A 17,173-nucleotide genomic window follows, 5' to 3' on the forward strand; every position below is an offset into this window, starting at 1 on the left:
CCGTGGTTCACAGGACACCTGGGAAGGCTGCCAACTGTGGGTATTGCCTCACTTGATTCACCTAGGGATCCTGTAGGCTTCTCAAACTAGTCAGTTGTGGGACACTGTGCTGCAATGATCAGGAAGTGCAGATTAAATGACACCTTCAGAAACTACTGGCAGTGAATTTGGGATTCATGTCACACAGGGAATCAGTGGGAGGATATAAATTTTGCATGCTTAAAACATAACTTACATGAATCGTGCTGCAGCAGGTGCTATCCTAGCACTGCCCACTTGAAACAATTTTAGAAATGCCTGTCTACAAGATGCCTGAATTTTGCTATACTGAGAACAGTCTCCAGAGTCCTCTGGCTGAGCGTGGATGATGTCCACCCAGAAATGCATCTGAAAACAAGTGCCCACCTCCGTGAGCTTTGGTGGAGACAAGAAATGGCTATAAGCATTTTTAAGCTAGCATTACAGATGCTACCTGCCTAATTTTTCAGAGACTCTCCCTGATCTGGCACACTCGGCTTTTCTGCATCTTCCTCTGGTCAGAGAGAAATGGACAGCCCATATCCTGCATTTACAGTGATGCTTTTACACACACAAAATGCACGTTCAGATTTGATGCTCCCAGCTACCATACAGATTCACCAGAGCCAGCAGTTCACCTGCACAGTGATAGCCTGCAGCTGCTAGGGCTGGGTGAGCTCAGCCACAACCACAGGACTGCAGGCTATGTGGAACCTTTCCTCTCACTTATCTGAGGTCAGACAAAACTCCTGCATGCTATGTGACTGTGCCTACAGACACACTTACAAGAATCTGCAAGGACACTACCTCTCTACAGCAACTTCAGTGCAATTACAATTTTATCATCTTCAGATTCCTGGTATTGCTTTTGTGCACAAATGTCTTTTTGTGGGGAATCAATTTGCACAGGAAGAAATTTTCAAGGGAACGGTTTGTTGCTTCCACCTCCTCAATTTTTTATAATGGCCCAGAGTCTCAAAAAAAAAAAAAAAAAAAAAAAAAGAGTAATCTTTAAAGGCTCTCCTAAAATAGTATTCTTTTTATTTCAGAATGAGGGCTAGGCTCAGAAAGGCTAAGTCCCAGCACAGAGTCCCACACTGCAGTTCTTGTTTCCCTTTGCACAGAAGGGCACAACAGCTATGTTACAACTGGCCACTAAAATCTGACCGTATCTCCTACGAGCTGATACTTCAGTTGCAAATTCCATATCTAGATTGAAGTTCTTCCCTTCCCAGACTGAGCTGTATTTGATCTCAGAACCATCTGGTTGCTGCTGTCCCACCCCTAGCCTGGGAAGCAATGATATGAGACAACAGCAGTAAAACTTTCTCCACAAAGCAGGAGTGGAAAGGCCTTTCTTACCTGGGAATGCATTTATATCAATTACTGCATGCTGCCCAGTCTGATTGTTAATGATGATATCAATTCCGAAGAGGGAAACTCCCAGAGCTTGCCGCAGCGCTTTAGAGATTTCCCGGATGACGTCGTCATTTGGCCGCTCAAATACTCCTTCAATTTTATCCAGCTATAATGGAAAAAGACACATTACTAAGGGACTCTGGAACAGCCTTTTCAGTGGAAAGACTGATTTTCATAAGTTTCCAGGTGCATATCCACCAAATCTAATTGCAAAGAACCAGTGGCATGAAACCGAGAAAGACACCAAAGAGAAACTGCTTTCATAATTCAAAAACCTTCCTAAATTGGAAATTCATCTGCTTGAAAGCATCTAGCTCTTCCTCTTCATACTGGTGCAGCTATAGAAGCAAAGCAGTGTAGGAATGAATGGAGAATCAGACTCATTATTTTAAGTACTAGATCTACACCTTAAAAACATATACAGGTGGCATATTTAACCCTGTCCTGCAAAAGTTCTGGCTATCATTATTTCAGTGTAGATCAAGGTCTATGCTATAGGGCTGACAGGACAGATTCTTACTGTTAGTTTAATCTGAGTTATGTAATATAACTAATCTGATATCTTAAGGGCAGAGCATACCTTTTATGTGGGTTTTCATGCACAAATTATTTTATTAAGTATTTATGAAAGTAAGTGACTCAAGTTAGTTATGACTGGAGGATGCACTCTTCTTTGCTTTTTAAACAACATGTTACACAGTGGAAGTATGCTGTTATGCCCACAGAAGCATGACTGGAACAAGTATTTATATGAGTGAGATAGCAGGTAAACCACAGGAACACACTCTCTGAGTCTGAAAGTAAATTTTCAGTAATGGCTTCTCCCTCAAACCACAAAGGACTATGACCACAAAAGGACTTATGACTAGCACAATTACAATTTTAATATTTAGCATGCACACAGTGTTGCACACAAAATTAAAAATCAAATATGAAACTAGTACCCAGCAGAGCTTGTGAAACAGAAAAGAATCCCAAGACTCAAGAGATTGAAAGGACCCAGTGCTGTAAAGTGACTTTCTCAGTAGCTGAGTGCCCAAGAATTTTTTAGGATTCATATGTCCAAATCTTATTAGAAGGACTGGTAATGCTAATATGAAACTATGCAGTGTGCTGGCACTGCTGGTCTCGAAGGACACCCAGAAATGGTCCCATGGTCACAGCTCAGGCATGCTCACATGGCAGAAAACTACTGGCCCTCTGTGGCCTTGTGCCAACACAATTTCTATGCTTTTAATTTTCACTCTTTGTCTTTCCTCACAGAACTGAGTCCTAGAAGGATAATTTATGCTTATTAATCTCTCTGGACAGGAAAAAGCCAAGTGTTTGCATTCAGAACCTCCTTCTTCCCTTTGCCTAGATTAGCCCTGGGTAGTTTGGGAAGCAGCAAATCCCTGCTACAAGTTCTTCCTCACCGGAGCTCGGTAAGGAAAACCAGAGGGGGACACAGTCATGCTGGTTCGTGGTACCAAACAGACCTCAGCCTGCAACACAGAAGCAGACAGCTTGTGAAAGAGAGTCACTAGCTACTAACACTTCCATAAGAAAGAATTAGATAGGTTTTCAGCTGCACCAGAGGGAAAAAGACCAAGTATACTTACCGCTGTTAAGACAGATGAGGACTCTGGTTTGGAAACATTGTGGCTGTTGAAAAATATTGATTCTCTGTCTGCAATTAAAAACAGGTTGTAAATAACTTTATACCAGATTTTAATTTCCAAAGGAATAGTGCAAGGAACAGTAGATGGCAGTGCAGCCCCATGAATCTCATCCTGGTCTCAACCATCCACCCCAGTCACAGGGCTCTCCTGCCTGCTGGCACTAGGATTTCAGTGTCAAACAGCCACCAGATCTGCTTAACCATCAGGTCTGCCAGGTTCCTGTGGCACAGCCTCCTCAAAGTCTCCTGATGTGGGTAAGAGAGAGAGAGACGCTTACCCTAATCTGCCAACAAAACTTATTTTTATGTGGACTTCCAGACAACATTCAAGTCTTACACTAACAGATGAGACATTAGCTAAAGCATTTTAAGAAAGATGCCTTAAAATGTTCCCTTCCAGCAAAAGTATAGACCAACTGTCCTGACAGTTTATGTGAATGCTGATTCTGTCCTACTTAATAGATCAGGACATAGAGCAGACTTAAATGTAAATACAGGCACACATAGCTACAGACAAGAACTACTAGCATCCTACCACACCAACAAAATGAAATGAAGTGGTCAGCATATATGGACATACTAGGATTAGCAGAAAACACTAAGAAAAGTGACAAAAAACTGGCATTTGTTCATTCATCTCCTTTAGTTTGATCCCATCCTTACCTCCTGTATTCGTCTGGTTACTATCCGATCACGCTTGCTCCCATCTAAGTGCTGCTAAATTTTTTATGCTTTTGGTGGGTCATAGAATGCAGTTCTCTGGAAAGGAGCTTTTTTCCATGAAGGAAATCTAAGTATCATTAACGAAAACCCTTCAGTTGTTGCTCTCTAGTGACATACAGAAGAATCACTCTCTTCACTGACAAATCCATTCCTCCTTCTCCCCAACACAGCTGATATCTACAAACCAAAGGACACTTCCCACCAAGATTTTCAACACTGGGCCTCACATGAAGAGGGGGGCTCACTTAGGGGAGAGCACAAGTGAACTTTAATTTAAAACACATACATATTCAAGGTAAAAATAGGGAGAGGAAGTGCTGAAATGATGGAATCCAGGAAATTCTCTCCAAAGCACATTTATAAACAAACTCCGGAACAAATGACACATGAACTTACTGTGAAAGGAGATAACTTCTCTCCCTCTCCCCCTTTCCACATGACATAAAACAGTGTCTAACAGGTAAGACTCAGGTTACCATTGCATAAATATTTACTATATGAATGCCATTTGTACGTATTCCAGAGCAGGTGAGTTATCTCCCTTCCTATTGAAATACTACAGAAGAGGAAACATGGTCTGTCCAAACCAGCTGCCTTCACTTCAGCAGCTTTTTCACAGATAATTTATTCAGAGATGTTTTCTGCTGAGGCTGCAAGACAGACATTTTCTTTTCAAACAGTAGAATGTACCTGAGATGCCTGCAGAGAAGTTCTTCAGAGATGGCCTTTTCACCACAGTGTAGGATTCCCCGACCACGAAAACTTTATAGAGCACAGCATTATGATTGATGAAGCTCTGAATGACGCAAGGGGGGCGAACAGCTTTGAGGCCTTCCTGGTTGAAGATGATCGCCATCTGGAAACACACACACATGGTTGTGCACAAGGCTGGCAATAATTTCATGCTTACCCACAACCGAGAAGCAGCAATGGAGAAACATCTACTGGTGGATATATATTGACCACGTATGAATTCCTCCTCTGCATCTTGTTCTATTTCATGGTGTTTCATTTAACTGGCACACAGCTCTGCAAACACTACTGGCAGTGAAGCTTTCATTTTCATCAACATTTTTTTTCACAGCTCTTTGCAATTTCATTTGCTGCCTTTAGTTGGGAAGGTACTGCAACTGCAGGTACAACAAAAGGGTAAAACACCTGACCAACACAGATAACAAAGTCTGTGCTGAATCCAAGCCTGTATCATGAGAACAATAGAAGGAACAGCTCTGTGCACTAACTACATGAATTCTTCCCCACAGCTCTATTCCCTCGACTGGGTTCAGCCCAGTTGCAACAGACTAACCACCAGGGCTTCACCCACACCATCACAGGCTGTTTCTCAGACTCTCATTTCTCAGACTCTTGTAGTTATTACTGCTAACAAATGCTGGCCTATCAATTTTCCTGCTTGGTTTCACCCCATTACTCCAAACAGATAATTCTCTTGAAGGCACTGGAATAAATATGCCAAAAAAGAAGGCATTTATTGGGCCTTATGAATGATCAAATAACTATCTGCACACATGCACAATAACTCAAGAGATTAACATTTTCTGAGTTCAAGCCAATGCGTGCATTCATCAATACCTACTTGCTGATATTCTTGCTATCTCTATTACACAGAGTGAATTTGTGAGGGGTAACAACCCGTGCAAGAAATTTCTCTAACAGACAAAATCATCCATCAAGACGATGCACAGAAACATCATCATACTTCATTTGTCTTTTACTGGTGGCAAGAAACATTGTTTTCTTCCTCCTCTTGTGTGGATCATTTGCACTATAGTGTCTACAACATCACACTGGCAAGAACTGTGCTGTTCCTACAGTGTTCTCTTCCACTATTAGTTAATTGATTCCCACAAATAAACATAAGATCAACAGATACAGCCTCTTTTAAAAGTGTGGAAAGCCAGAATTTATCTTCTCAGCACAGCAGTGACCTAGACTATTGGAAGCTACATGAAGCCTCTCTTGTGCAAAGCTCTGTGCTGGCAGCCCCATGGACTATATAACTCCTGTGGTGTTGCGTTATGCTGTTCACTGTGATGTCTCATAGTTTTTAACATGCATGAATAGAGCTCCAAGAATTTGCTTGCAGGGTGCACTTGCTCTTTGTCAACTAGCACAGACCTGCTGTGTCTGGCAGTAACGTGGGTACAATACTTGATATCATAATTTCTAAATAGCATTTCTCATTATGAATGCAGAGCTCTTTTGAAGGCCAAGCAAAACATTTACACCAAGAATTTTTACTGACAATGTCCATAAGGAATTCAGTCTCACAAAACATAGTGATACTCTGCCTTTTCCTTCTTGTCTGCTCCAATGCTCAGAAAAAAGAATTCTGGATGCATTTCTTCCGGATATGGGTATCTCATGGAAGCTTTACCAAAGGTTAGTTATGTCCTGAACTGCTGGCAGCCAGGAAGCACAGCTTCCAGTCATCATCTCTGTTCAAGTTTTACCAATGGTGCTGGTAAAATGGGGGCAAGTGCTGAGCTGTTGAGGCCACTGCTAGTGCAGAAGCCACGTAGAACTAGGGACACCACAGAAAGGGTGACACCATCTCAGCTTAACAATAGCAGGTACTCCCATGAGAAAAGTGGGGTCTGCCAGCCTCACCTGGTGAACTCACACACCAAACCTGAACTCACACACCAAACTTAAACTCAAGCTTGCACCTTCAGCTTTCCCTGTTAGCCAGTACTTGAACTTTCTTAACAGCCATCCCATGAAGAAAAGCAGATTTCTAGTCAGTGCTCTAATTTCAGTGTCAGCTCTGCATTGCAAATACATCCACAAAAAATGAAGTGATTTACCAAAAGCCAGACAAAGAGTCATTAATAAAACAGACAACAATTTCTTGCTTCTATACCTATACACCATCTTTTAGACAGACTCTACTGTAAGCAGGTATTTATCCTATGCTTCTTTTGAAATTATTGACCATAAGCAATTCCAAAACAGTTCCATTCTGATCATAAATATAGTTTTAGATCACTCTTGAGAACTCAGCAACTCAAAAGTGACGACTACTATTACTACTACCACTACTATGTAAAGTACTATGCAAGACTTCAGGTCTTTTTCCAGGGGTCCTACTAAGCTCTACTCATAAGTTCCTGTGATGAAGTGCAAACTATGGCTGTATTTTAGTCTAATTTTTGCTCTGGCAGGAGGCTTGCTGTCTGTACTGTATGAAAGGAAATCAAAGAAAGATTCACCAGAGAAATAAAGTCCAAGCCTAAGTGGACAAGTACTGAGAAGTTAATGCATTTCAGTTTGCAGTTGCAGAGGAACTCTTGACAGAAAAATAAGCAGGAAAATTGAAGTCTTAAATTCATTAAAAATCCAGTCCCCAAGTGTTCTCAGGAATGACAGCAAAAATTTATTGCAGCTGCTTCAGCAAACTAACAGGACTGTCTGTTGGTTTATGAAATAAGCAAAGTAAGGCCTGCCTAAAAAATTTCACTGCATTTTTAAAAGGAAGTGCTGGTCAGTCAAGATTTCAGCCATAGCCATTCTGCTCATCTAGATTTACAATTTACTTCAGGCTCTTCAGCTCTCAGAGACATTGCAGCAATGTCTCGTAGTGCACGTTTCAAGAGCAGCTGGGAAACCTGGACTGATGGCCATGTTGTTAACAAAGGAAGCCAGGAGTTAGGAGAGCCAGCAGCAAGGGCTGGATTCTCAAAACTGATCTGCAGTAAGCAGGAAGGCAGGAAGCACAAATGGAAAAGAATTAAAACAAGACTCAACTCACTTAAATTTAGAGGAAGCTAGTCTCATAGGTAATGCACTCCTTCCAGGAATATACAACCATTGTAGCTGCAATTGCCTTACAGGAAGGCAGATAAGTTCTACCAGTCCTGTTCTCCCCACAGATCCCACTGTGTTATTACAACTGAACATTGCCTGGAAACCATCTCTATTTGTTACTCCCTTCCCCCCTCAAGGAAAGGAGCCAGCTGCTCCATCTGAAGCACAAACCCACTTCTCATCTGTACCACATACATATTGGAAAAGTAACTTTGTGGGATGAAGACTTTATTTAGTGACCTCTTACCAAAGCAGAGACTGAAGGAGATTTCTTGCAGACAAAGCTGACTGAAGACTACAAACTGCTAGAAGCAACAATATGATAGAAGCTAGAAACTGCTAAAAATAATTTGCATGACAGGAGGTTCAAGTAATATTTAACTTCATTTCAGACTTTTGAAAAAATAATGGTGCAATTAAATATGAGGGAGAGGTGGGAAAGAAAAGTTGTTTGGGCACAGCCCTCATTCTACCCACTACAAGATTGGAAATCACCAGCCAAACCACCACAGGGGGAGTAGGGGACAGGACATGACTGGAAGGGGAATAATACTGCAAAAATTTTAAACTTACCTCATGAGAGTTGGTTCCATGGGCCACTCTAGTTTTACAAACTGGGTAAATAAAAAAGAAAAAACAATTTACCACTGAAACAGAGCACACAAACCCTTCACAATCCTGTTCCCACACACTCATGCAAACACTGGAGTCCACCAGACCAAGGCATTGACTGTAACAGACACCAGTGACAGTATTTGCTTGAACAGTGTCCTCAACCATGGCAAAGCTTGGCTTGCTCCAAGCTCTACTCTCTCAATTCCTCCCTGTAGCTAAGGTGCAAGCATGGATCTTTATTAGAACTGGACAGAGCTGCAAAGCATCAGCTAAGAAGTTAGTACTAGTACTAGGATTGCCATCCTGTCTATTCAGAGAGCATTTTCACAACTATGTAATTTTTTTTTCTAAGGCTAAAGTTACTTTACAGGTACCACAAAACACCACTGTCCTTAAAACAAGGGAACTGGGACACAGTCAAAACCAACTTATTTTCTTACCTCTCTGTTTTAAGGGAAGAGCAGGTAATGTAATGGGCTGAACCCAACTAAGATAGAACTTATTTTTCACAGGCAACCATAGAGGGGACTGAAAAATGCAGAAAGCCTAGGAGCTTTTCTTTCTCCTTCACATTTATCTGCTCTGTATATCAGAGATTCTCACCTCCATCCTGATTTAAGAGGTGGAGTTAAACCAGTAAGAGGAAAGAAACAACATGCTCCTTCTACTATGAGGCCAGAGAAGAGCTGAAGACCCTAGGACCCACACAATGACTAGAGCTGATGTTACTTATGTGTTAAGCAGAGGAGATGAAAACTTGCAAGTAGCAAGAGGGTGGATAGGATGAGACTTCTTTGCAGGTTGTTGGAAGAATCAAATTGCCAGGCAAGAGGACAGGGAGCTATGAAAGGGAGCTAAGCTGCACTGGAGTCCAAAATAACTTAGTAACTTGAAATTTTAGAAAGCGGTTTATGATGTCTCACAGACATGCTCTGGAGAGCTGGACCATTTTTAAGAAAAAATAAAAACAGAGACAAGAAAATGAAGAAACACTCCCCAAATACCAAGATATATTAATTTTCAGTGCTATTTTGTAATTTCATCATCACTTAGTGGGTTTGACTCAGACGTCCTGAATATATGCTGCTGACTACTGAGGACAAGTCAGTCTGTATTGAGGGCACTATGTGAAGAGGAGGGTAAAGCCATTCAGTGGGATTTAAAGTACTGCTTCACAAACTACCTTCAGGAGACCTGCCTCGTTTGGGAGAGCGATGGCAGGAGGGCAAAACATGCTTTCTCCATGCGACTTTACCTCTGAACCTTACAAATGAGGCAAGCACCAAGGGAACAAACACCGACTAACGATCCTGCTCACTTTATACTGCAAGGAATCAAATAAAGGAATGAATTAAAGCACAAGCCCCATAATGAAACTTGCTACAAAGTACAAATAGTTCATAGCAGCTGTTTGAGCTGTGGGCCCTTGAAGTCTGTTATCAGTGTTAACCCTCTTTCTTTCACCCTCTAAGATTATATTTGTACCCTAAACCAGGGAAAGGGAGAGGTGGGTGAAAAAAGAAGACAGTCAGCAAGGCAGTGATTTTCTCAAGAAAAATAATGAATGCAGCTGGCAGAAGAAACATGTTGCACAAGTTCAGGGCAAGAGGCTAACTTTGTTAATACTATTAGCATTTCCCAGGACTGTAGCTAAGTGTTGAAAGTAAGGAACATCAATACAACGCAAAGTAAAAGCTGACTGGGAGGGGGTTCGTTCCACATTCCAAGCAGACTGCCTCAGATAATTTGTTTCAGGAAGGTTTTAATATCCTTGACACTTTTAGCAGTGAAACCTAGACTCCTACAATGTTGGCTGTTTTGGGAGGTGAATGTGCAGTATTTAGAACCTACTAGAGGCACCAAAGAAAAGCTCATGTACATACTGAATGGGAATGCCAGTCCGTTCTTCTCTATAAGCTGCAAAGTATCTTCTCCACAGGCACTTGTCAGCTCCATAAAGGGTGGTGAACAGATCCTCTCATCTGCAAGAAAATAAAAAGACTTAAATGAAGATGAGGGGTTTAACTTCTCAGCTGCATCATTACCAGCTCTATCCATACTAACTACTTCTTGATAGTCAGCTTATATTAAAGCACCCAAAAGAACTGTAAGCCAGGCCTGAATTTGGGTTTCTGGAAACATTTTAGAAGATGAAAGGTTCAATTTTCAGACAATCTAAATGGCAATATAAAGCCAGTATTTTCACAGGCGGCAAAAATGATTACCTGGTTAAGAACACTTGGCTGCACAAAACTTAGCCAGTGAGGTGAAAAGCAATTGGGATCTTAGCTCTTAACTTTATGCCTTCAGGCATAATATTCTAAAGCATTTTACAAAAAAAAGAATGGTCTGCAAATGTGACTAAAATAGGCAGTCTCACAAAGCCATATCTCCTGTAGGGCTCCTCAGGTGGCAGATTCCAGTGTGTATTTACTTCAGACAAAGTGCCAGAACATTCTGCTGCTCACTGGGATGGCTCTACCATGAAAGCAGTGTTCATTTGGTCTGGCAAAGCCAACCAGAGCACTGCTGAGACACCGCCATGTCAAGACTGCTCAGCAAGCTCTGGGTAAAGAATCATGGGAATCATGGTAAAATTTAGCAGAGCGGGTCTGCTCCAGAGTGTTTCTGCCAAAGTTGTGCTTGTTCACACACTGGGGTTGCAGGAGGCTGGAGTCAAAAACCAGCCCTCTTAGTGAGTCAGTAAGTTGACTTGCTCTAGGATGCACTTCATGTTCACTGTAGGAGAATTAAGATGCCCCTGGGAATGCAACAGGAAAGGCAGAAACCACTGCAGGACTCATAGGACTTGCACATAAATCGCTTAAGAGGGCTGGGTTGCAATTTCAAGTGTACAGAGAACCTTGGCTTCAGCCATAGCTCTGACACAGGTCAGCAGGCCCACAGGTTTTCAGACAAAAGCTGTGTGCACACATGACAATGACAACATTGACTAAGTCAAATCAAGGACATCACACAAATATGAACGACTATTTAAATTACCTCCTCAGTGAGCACAGCGTTAAAAATGTACTGCTTTCATGGAGTTTGAGCTGTGGCCAAGTTAACTTTGCAGCCACAAATGAGTTATAACTTGAGTTAGCTGCACAGTACTGAACACAATTCAGAATGGATCTGCCAAGACTCGTTTTTCAGACTTATTTCAAGAGCAAAAGGATGACACCTTCCTCCAAGAAGCAACTGGAGACAAGCACAAATGGTGGAAGCAACTGCCTCTGGCAAACTCGAGTCACAGGTTTATATCAACTAGCAACTTGTCTTGAAAATCAGCAAAACATGGCTGAACTGAAACAGGTGGAGGCCATGCTGTGCAGATGGTGCAAGAACTGAAAAGTGCAAGTGAACTAAAACCCCAGCAAAGCTAAACATAACTCTGACACAGCCATGCATTCAGAAAACACTGTATAAACATTATTTAGGTTAATACTTTTCACTTCATTTTAAGTATTTATATATAAAGAAAACTGAATCACTGAAAGTAACAGAGATGCAAAACTCTCTATATTTTGGTACACATATCTCAGTACATCCCCAAACTTTTGGAATGTCTGAGAACTCTGTTCATTAGCGGTGTTGTCACTATAAGAAGTTTTCTGAGAGAAGGCTATTTTCATACATTCTAAACAGAGCAGAAAGATTGATGCTTTGAGGTCAACCTCTACAAAACTAAACAAAACATCCCAGATTTCAAAGCTTTCAATTTTCTGCTATGAAAACAGAAAGCAGCATCCAAAAGTGACAGGTACTGTAATATTTACAAGCCTTTGCCAGAGTCAAAGTTCCTTAGTTGGATGAATTTAGGGAATAAGATTTAGTTTACAGATACTTGGGAACAACTTTAGCTTGGCAGCTCTCCCACCCACATGCTTAAGGCTCACAAATAACTTTGCCTTGAGAGTGCAGATGCAGAGGAACGTATGGTTCCATCTTGCTTCCCTCTGTTTCCATCTCATGCAAACAGGAATGGGAGACAGGGAGGATTCAGTGTCCCTGCTGACTATGTGACACTTGCATGGGGAGATGAAGGAATGGGCAAACAGTAATTTCTTTGACTTTTCACTTAGAAAAGACCACCTGGATCAACAAAAAGTAGCAAAGAAGACTCTTAGCATCTCAAAATGCTCCCGCTGAGTTTGTACAGCACTGGCATTTTCTCCACCAAGGAGGCAATTTTAGCCCACTGAAACCTCTAAAACAGACCATTAATTCACAGCCAGACCTGAGGACAAATAAATTCTCACTCAACACAAGATTTCAGCAGAGCCTGCAGCTAGAAAACTGCTGCTCTGAGTTTAACTGCACACACTGAAATTCTAAAGATAGCTGTAGGTTTAAAGAAAAAAGTCCTTCAGCTGCCAGTGATCACCCGCTCCTGCTTCCCAGGGTGGCAAAGACATGCTAAAGCTTCCTCTCATCACCAAGCTCCTGCTATCAGAGTGATGGCAGTCTCTGCACACCTTCTCTGCATCAAGGTCCAGGACAGATCTCACTCAATGGCTGAGAGTCAATTCAATACTGATTTACATCAGCTTGGAACTACACCATGCGACCCACATAGTACAAATGACCCCCAGTAGTACACTGAACCTTCCCTCCCCTCCTGCTGAGTAAGCTGCTTTAGTGTGAACTTACTGAGCTGTGGTGCTGGACTCTTGGCATTGTCACCACTTCTTTGCAAATCAGCACTGACAAGACACCACGGGAAACCATTGGCAAAAAGAACAGTAAATATACACAAACAAGTAAATGTAACAGTCTAGAGATGAGAAGGGTGTCATGATTCTGGCTCTACTGCTGACCCTTTGTATTGATGCTCCAGCTTAACCCTCCCATCTAAAACCAAGCACTATTCTCATTTGCACCTGAGAGCCCAGTGTGGACAAAGCACTTTCATAAAAGCAGTGTTTGAACTACTACAGCATGAGGCCACAGCCATGTCACCCTTCCTGTGCAGCTGCACTGGCCACACACCTAGCAGTCACTAGCAGAAGTGACTCTGTCAGGACACAGCCCTGATATAACCCAGAACCTGTGCATGGAGCTGATGCTGTTGCTTTTCTACCATCAGAATTCAGCTCTGTCCTGTGCACTGAGATGCTGTTGAGTGTAAGAGTCTTCTAAAACATCAAGTTTGGAAAAGACTCCGCCTCATCTTCCACCCTTGGCTATGTACAAATGACCTTAAATCCCAAGAGATTATTGCGTATGCAATTTCTGATCTTTACACATTGGATCTGAAACTAAAAATCAGGCACTGCCTCCCTCCCTTTGGGTGCATACACTGCATCACACAATAAGCAGATGACCACAATTATTAACCCTAAGCATCTAACATCTTCCTTCATGCAGTCTGGGTTGGACCAAAGATACCAGCAGGAAAAGTCTGTCCATAAATCTACAGACTGCTGTGAATTAAGATTCTGTACACTGCTATAGTGCACATTTAGAGAATGGTATTTCTTTATTTTCTAAGCATCTGGTTGTCTCTAAGAGTCCTGACTTTGAAATGTGGCCACAACCCCAGGTGAACCTTGTCAGGTCCAGAACTGTCAACTTAGCAGCAACTGGGAAAGATTCTTCAGATCAGAGTGTTCAGCTTTCACTTCAAACAAGCACCAAAAGTATCTGTAGCACTTTCGTTGTTAAAAACAACATATTATAATTAAATTTGAAAGTCAAAATTCTGTCACTCTGTTCCTCCCCCATCTTTGTCCTCATTTTTATTGCACGCCTTAGCACAAACTTTGCGGTATCTGTTTTCCATATTTTCCTTTAGATATTCTCCCTTTTCTTCAAGATTATTTGATCTCAGAGGGAATTCTCTCTCTCTCTCTCCTCTTTCTTTCTTTCTGTATTTTTTCTCACTCCCATCGCCATCTCTCATCTAGGCTGTTCCTTTTTTCAACTGTTATTTCTGTTCTTTCAGTGCTACCTACACTTTATCCCTCCATCACCTCTGGATGGAGCTCATGGCTGGAGGGATCATGTTCACTGCAAGCTCAGGGGGAGCGTTTGCAGTGGGACGCCAGAGGACAGCAAGGAATCTGGCACTAACAGGTCACAGGTGAGAGGCAGCAATCACAGCACCAGGGCAGTCAGCTCTGGCACACCCTGCTGTGGGGTGAACTTTGTCAGAGTGTTGTTTCATTCCCATGGAACACCAACATTATTATGAGGGCTTGACTGACGATGGCCAGTTTACAGGACGAGTAACACAGCTAACCAACAACAGACAGGTGAAAGAGCACTCAACCCAGGGTGTCAGTGCCAGGAGGGGATTATTCCAGATGAAGTTCAACAATAGTGACAGGAGCAATGGGATGTCAAGATGGGGAAGATGCAGACTAACAACTGGCTGGGGAAAAGCATTTTCTGGCAGTGAGAATTGGTGGAAATCTTTGTGCTCAGGACTTGCTTTAGTAAGAGCTGCTGACTAATGCTTCTCTACTCAGGGCACCCTGGTGGCCTGCAGACAGGGCCAAACAGTCACAGGATACCCAAACCCCTAGAAGAAGGCACAAGAGGCCAAACACTCAACATACTCAACTCCCATTCAGTAGCCAGGCAAAACATATAGAGGAAAAAGAAGAGTAAAACATGACTGTTTCCCAGTTGAACCAAATCCTAAAAATAAATGGAAACCACTGCAACAGGGCTGTACAAGACAGTCCCAGAATGTTTTTTGACGAGGGCAAATAGCCCTTGTACTATAAAAGTTTGAGAAGTACTGACACATTGGGCAGCTGTGGATGATTGTGGGGAAAAAATAAACCATAAGAGAAGAAGAATCTATTTGGACTTCTTTGGTCCTTATGATTTTGAACAGGTACAAAACCAAATAATAGACTGCAGATTCAATGCTCTGCATTCATAGATCAACAAACTGTATTGTCTTGACTTCAGAAAAAGAATTTAAAGAGAATTTATGGTCATCTGTGAGACTAGCTCAAAACCTGTGTCTAGAGAAGAAATACAATGAGGAGACCACTATTAAACTTCAGATTTATTGTCTAAACATGTTTCCCTATCTCATAATTCACCTTCCTTCATCACCTAGCCTAGGGATTATGAAGTGCAGTAGACAGGTTGAAAAAATGAGTACTTATTCTCAGCACCACCAACCTCTTTCCACAAGACCACAATACAGTCAACAAACACAGCTGAACTCTGAACTTCCGTTTATGAAGTGAGCAGAAAGCTTCAAGTCCCCTTATCCAGGCAGGGCTTTTGGGAGCTGGTTTAAGGAGTTCCAGGAAAAAGACTTTTTGATGCTACTGGGGTCATTACAGTAGCTGAACAAACTGAAGCTTCAGTCTGAGCATCATCAAACAAAATCCTGAGAGTGTTACTGGAAAAACATAAACCAGAAGGTGTTTACTAAAGAATACAATATCTTTTGCCCAGGCTCAATACTCATCATTAGCAGTGCCTTATGTGTTTACACACAGAAGGTAAAAGACGCACCAAATGAGGGGTGTGCCGAGGACAAGGGAAAAGTAAAAGAAGATAGTACAGTGAATTTGTGAAACAGGTGGAAAGAAGATGCAGTTTATGAAAGGAGCACAAGAGGAGGCCTGGAATCCCCCAGGTGTGCAACAGACTTGGCACACCTAGATCCCCTAATTCTGCTTGCCAGTTCCAAATGGAGCACAGCTTGTGTCTGATTTGCTCTCTGTGCCTGCAAAGGTTGTCAGTATTGTTCCTGAAAAGACTGGGTACACGACCTCCACATCACACAATGCATTACACAGAAAAATGACAAAACTGCTTTGAAAAGTGCTGGTCTCTGTTGTAAACACCCTAAGGAAAGCACAAAACCATCCATGTCAAAACAAGGACTGGCTAATCATCTAACACTCATGGAGCAAATGTTCTGCCTTAAACTATCAGAAAGATTTACAGCAGAATGGGAACAAATTCTAAACTTCCTACTTTGTTGAAAAAAGCCACTCCTTAGTAGAATAGTTTGCACTGTGATTTGAAAGCATTTAAGACTCTTTAAAAATAAATGTATTTTCAGTAAACTGTGCTTCAATGTAGCTTACATCAGCTTGTGGCACTCTGCCTCTGCAGGAGTAGAGAGGACACACAACCAGGGCAATGTCTTTTTCTCCTAATACAATAATGGGAGGAAATCTGAACTTCCAGCTCACCCGTGCTTACTGAGTTCATTTGCAACCAAAAAACACAACCACACAGAGAAGTTGGCAAGGGTTTTTTAAGCATGCAGCTAAATCTTATCTCAAAGGTATCGTAAACCACTACATGACAGAGCGTTTTGCCCTTTGAATCCCTTTATTGACTGTACACTTATAGCTTTGGACTGTAACTTCTGCTAAGGTCAAAAGTTGCTACACCAAGGAGTCAGTCAAGTGAAACCAACCCCAATTTCAGAGCAGCCCAGTCCCTACTAACTGGAAGAATCCCTTCTTCACTCTTCCCTCTAGTAGATAATTTTTCAGTTGAAGCTTCATAAACCTAAAAACTTTATTCATACACCTCACAACTTTAACAGGTTTATTTCAGCACTTTTGAGCTGTATTAAAAATACTCTCAAGTTGTCTTCCCCTCAGAAACACATGAACATGAGGAATATTGGCAGAACAGATTTAGTTCAAACATATGTTGATCTATACTCATCACTGAAAAAAACAACGCATATATGAATATCCATGTGTTTGCATTTCATTCTTTAAGTCTCTGAGGGGAAAATTCCAGTTCTAAGGGTAAAGCAGCTGTATCTGGGGAGCATTTGCCAATACATTCCAAAGACACAAGAGGGCAGAGCAGACTCAGCTTTGAGGGCACAATTGCAAGCTTAACCTAGCTTGACATACAAGGAGCTGCACACCGAATACCTCTGTTAAATGGAACATCTGCAGAGCAACAATC

General features: G+C 41.9%; 1 protein-coding gene across 4 annotated transcripts in view; it reads right to left on the reverse strand.

Moving 5' to 3' along the window:
- Positions 1–17,173, reverse strand: part of ITPK1 (inositol-tetrakisphosphate 1-kinase) — a 137,759-nt gene that overhangs the window by 8,679 nt on the left and 111,907 nt on the right. For all 4 annotated transcript variants that reach the window (XM_058842138.1, XM_058842132.1, XM_058842145.1 and 1 more), the window contains exons 6-10: positions 10,144–10,242; positions 8,219–8,259; positions 4,511–4,676; positions 3,039–3,106; positions 1,381–1,543 (exon numbers count right to left, since the gene is read on the reverse strand). In XM_058842138.1, the coding sequence (XP_058698121.1) occupies positions 1,381–1,543; positions 3,039–3,106; positions 4,511–4,676; positions 8,219–8,259; positions 10,144–10,242 (537 nt within the window). The remainder of the gene's footprint in view (positions 1–1,380; positions 1,544–3,038; positions 3,107–4,510; positions 4,677–8,218; positions 8,260–10,143; positions 10,243–17,173) is intronic.

Source organism: Poecile atricapillus, chromosome 1, assembly GCF_030490865.1.
Source record: "Poecile atricapillus isolate bPoeAtr1 chromosome 1, bPoeAtr1.hap1, whole genome shotgun sequence".
Lineage (NCBI taxonomy): Eukaryota > Metazoa > Chordata > Aves > Passeriformes > Paridae > Poecile > Poecile atricapillus.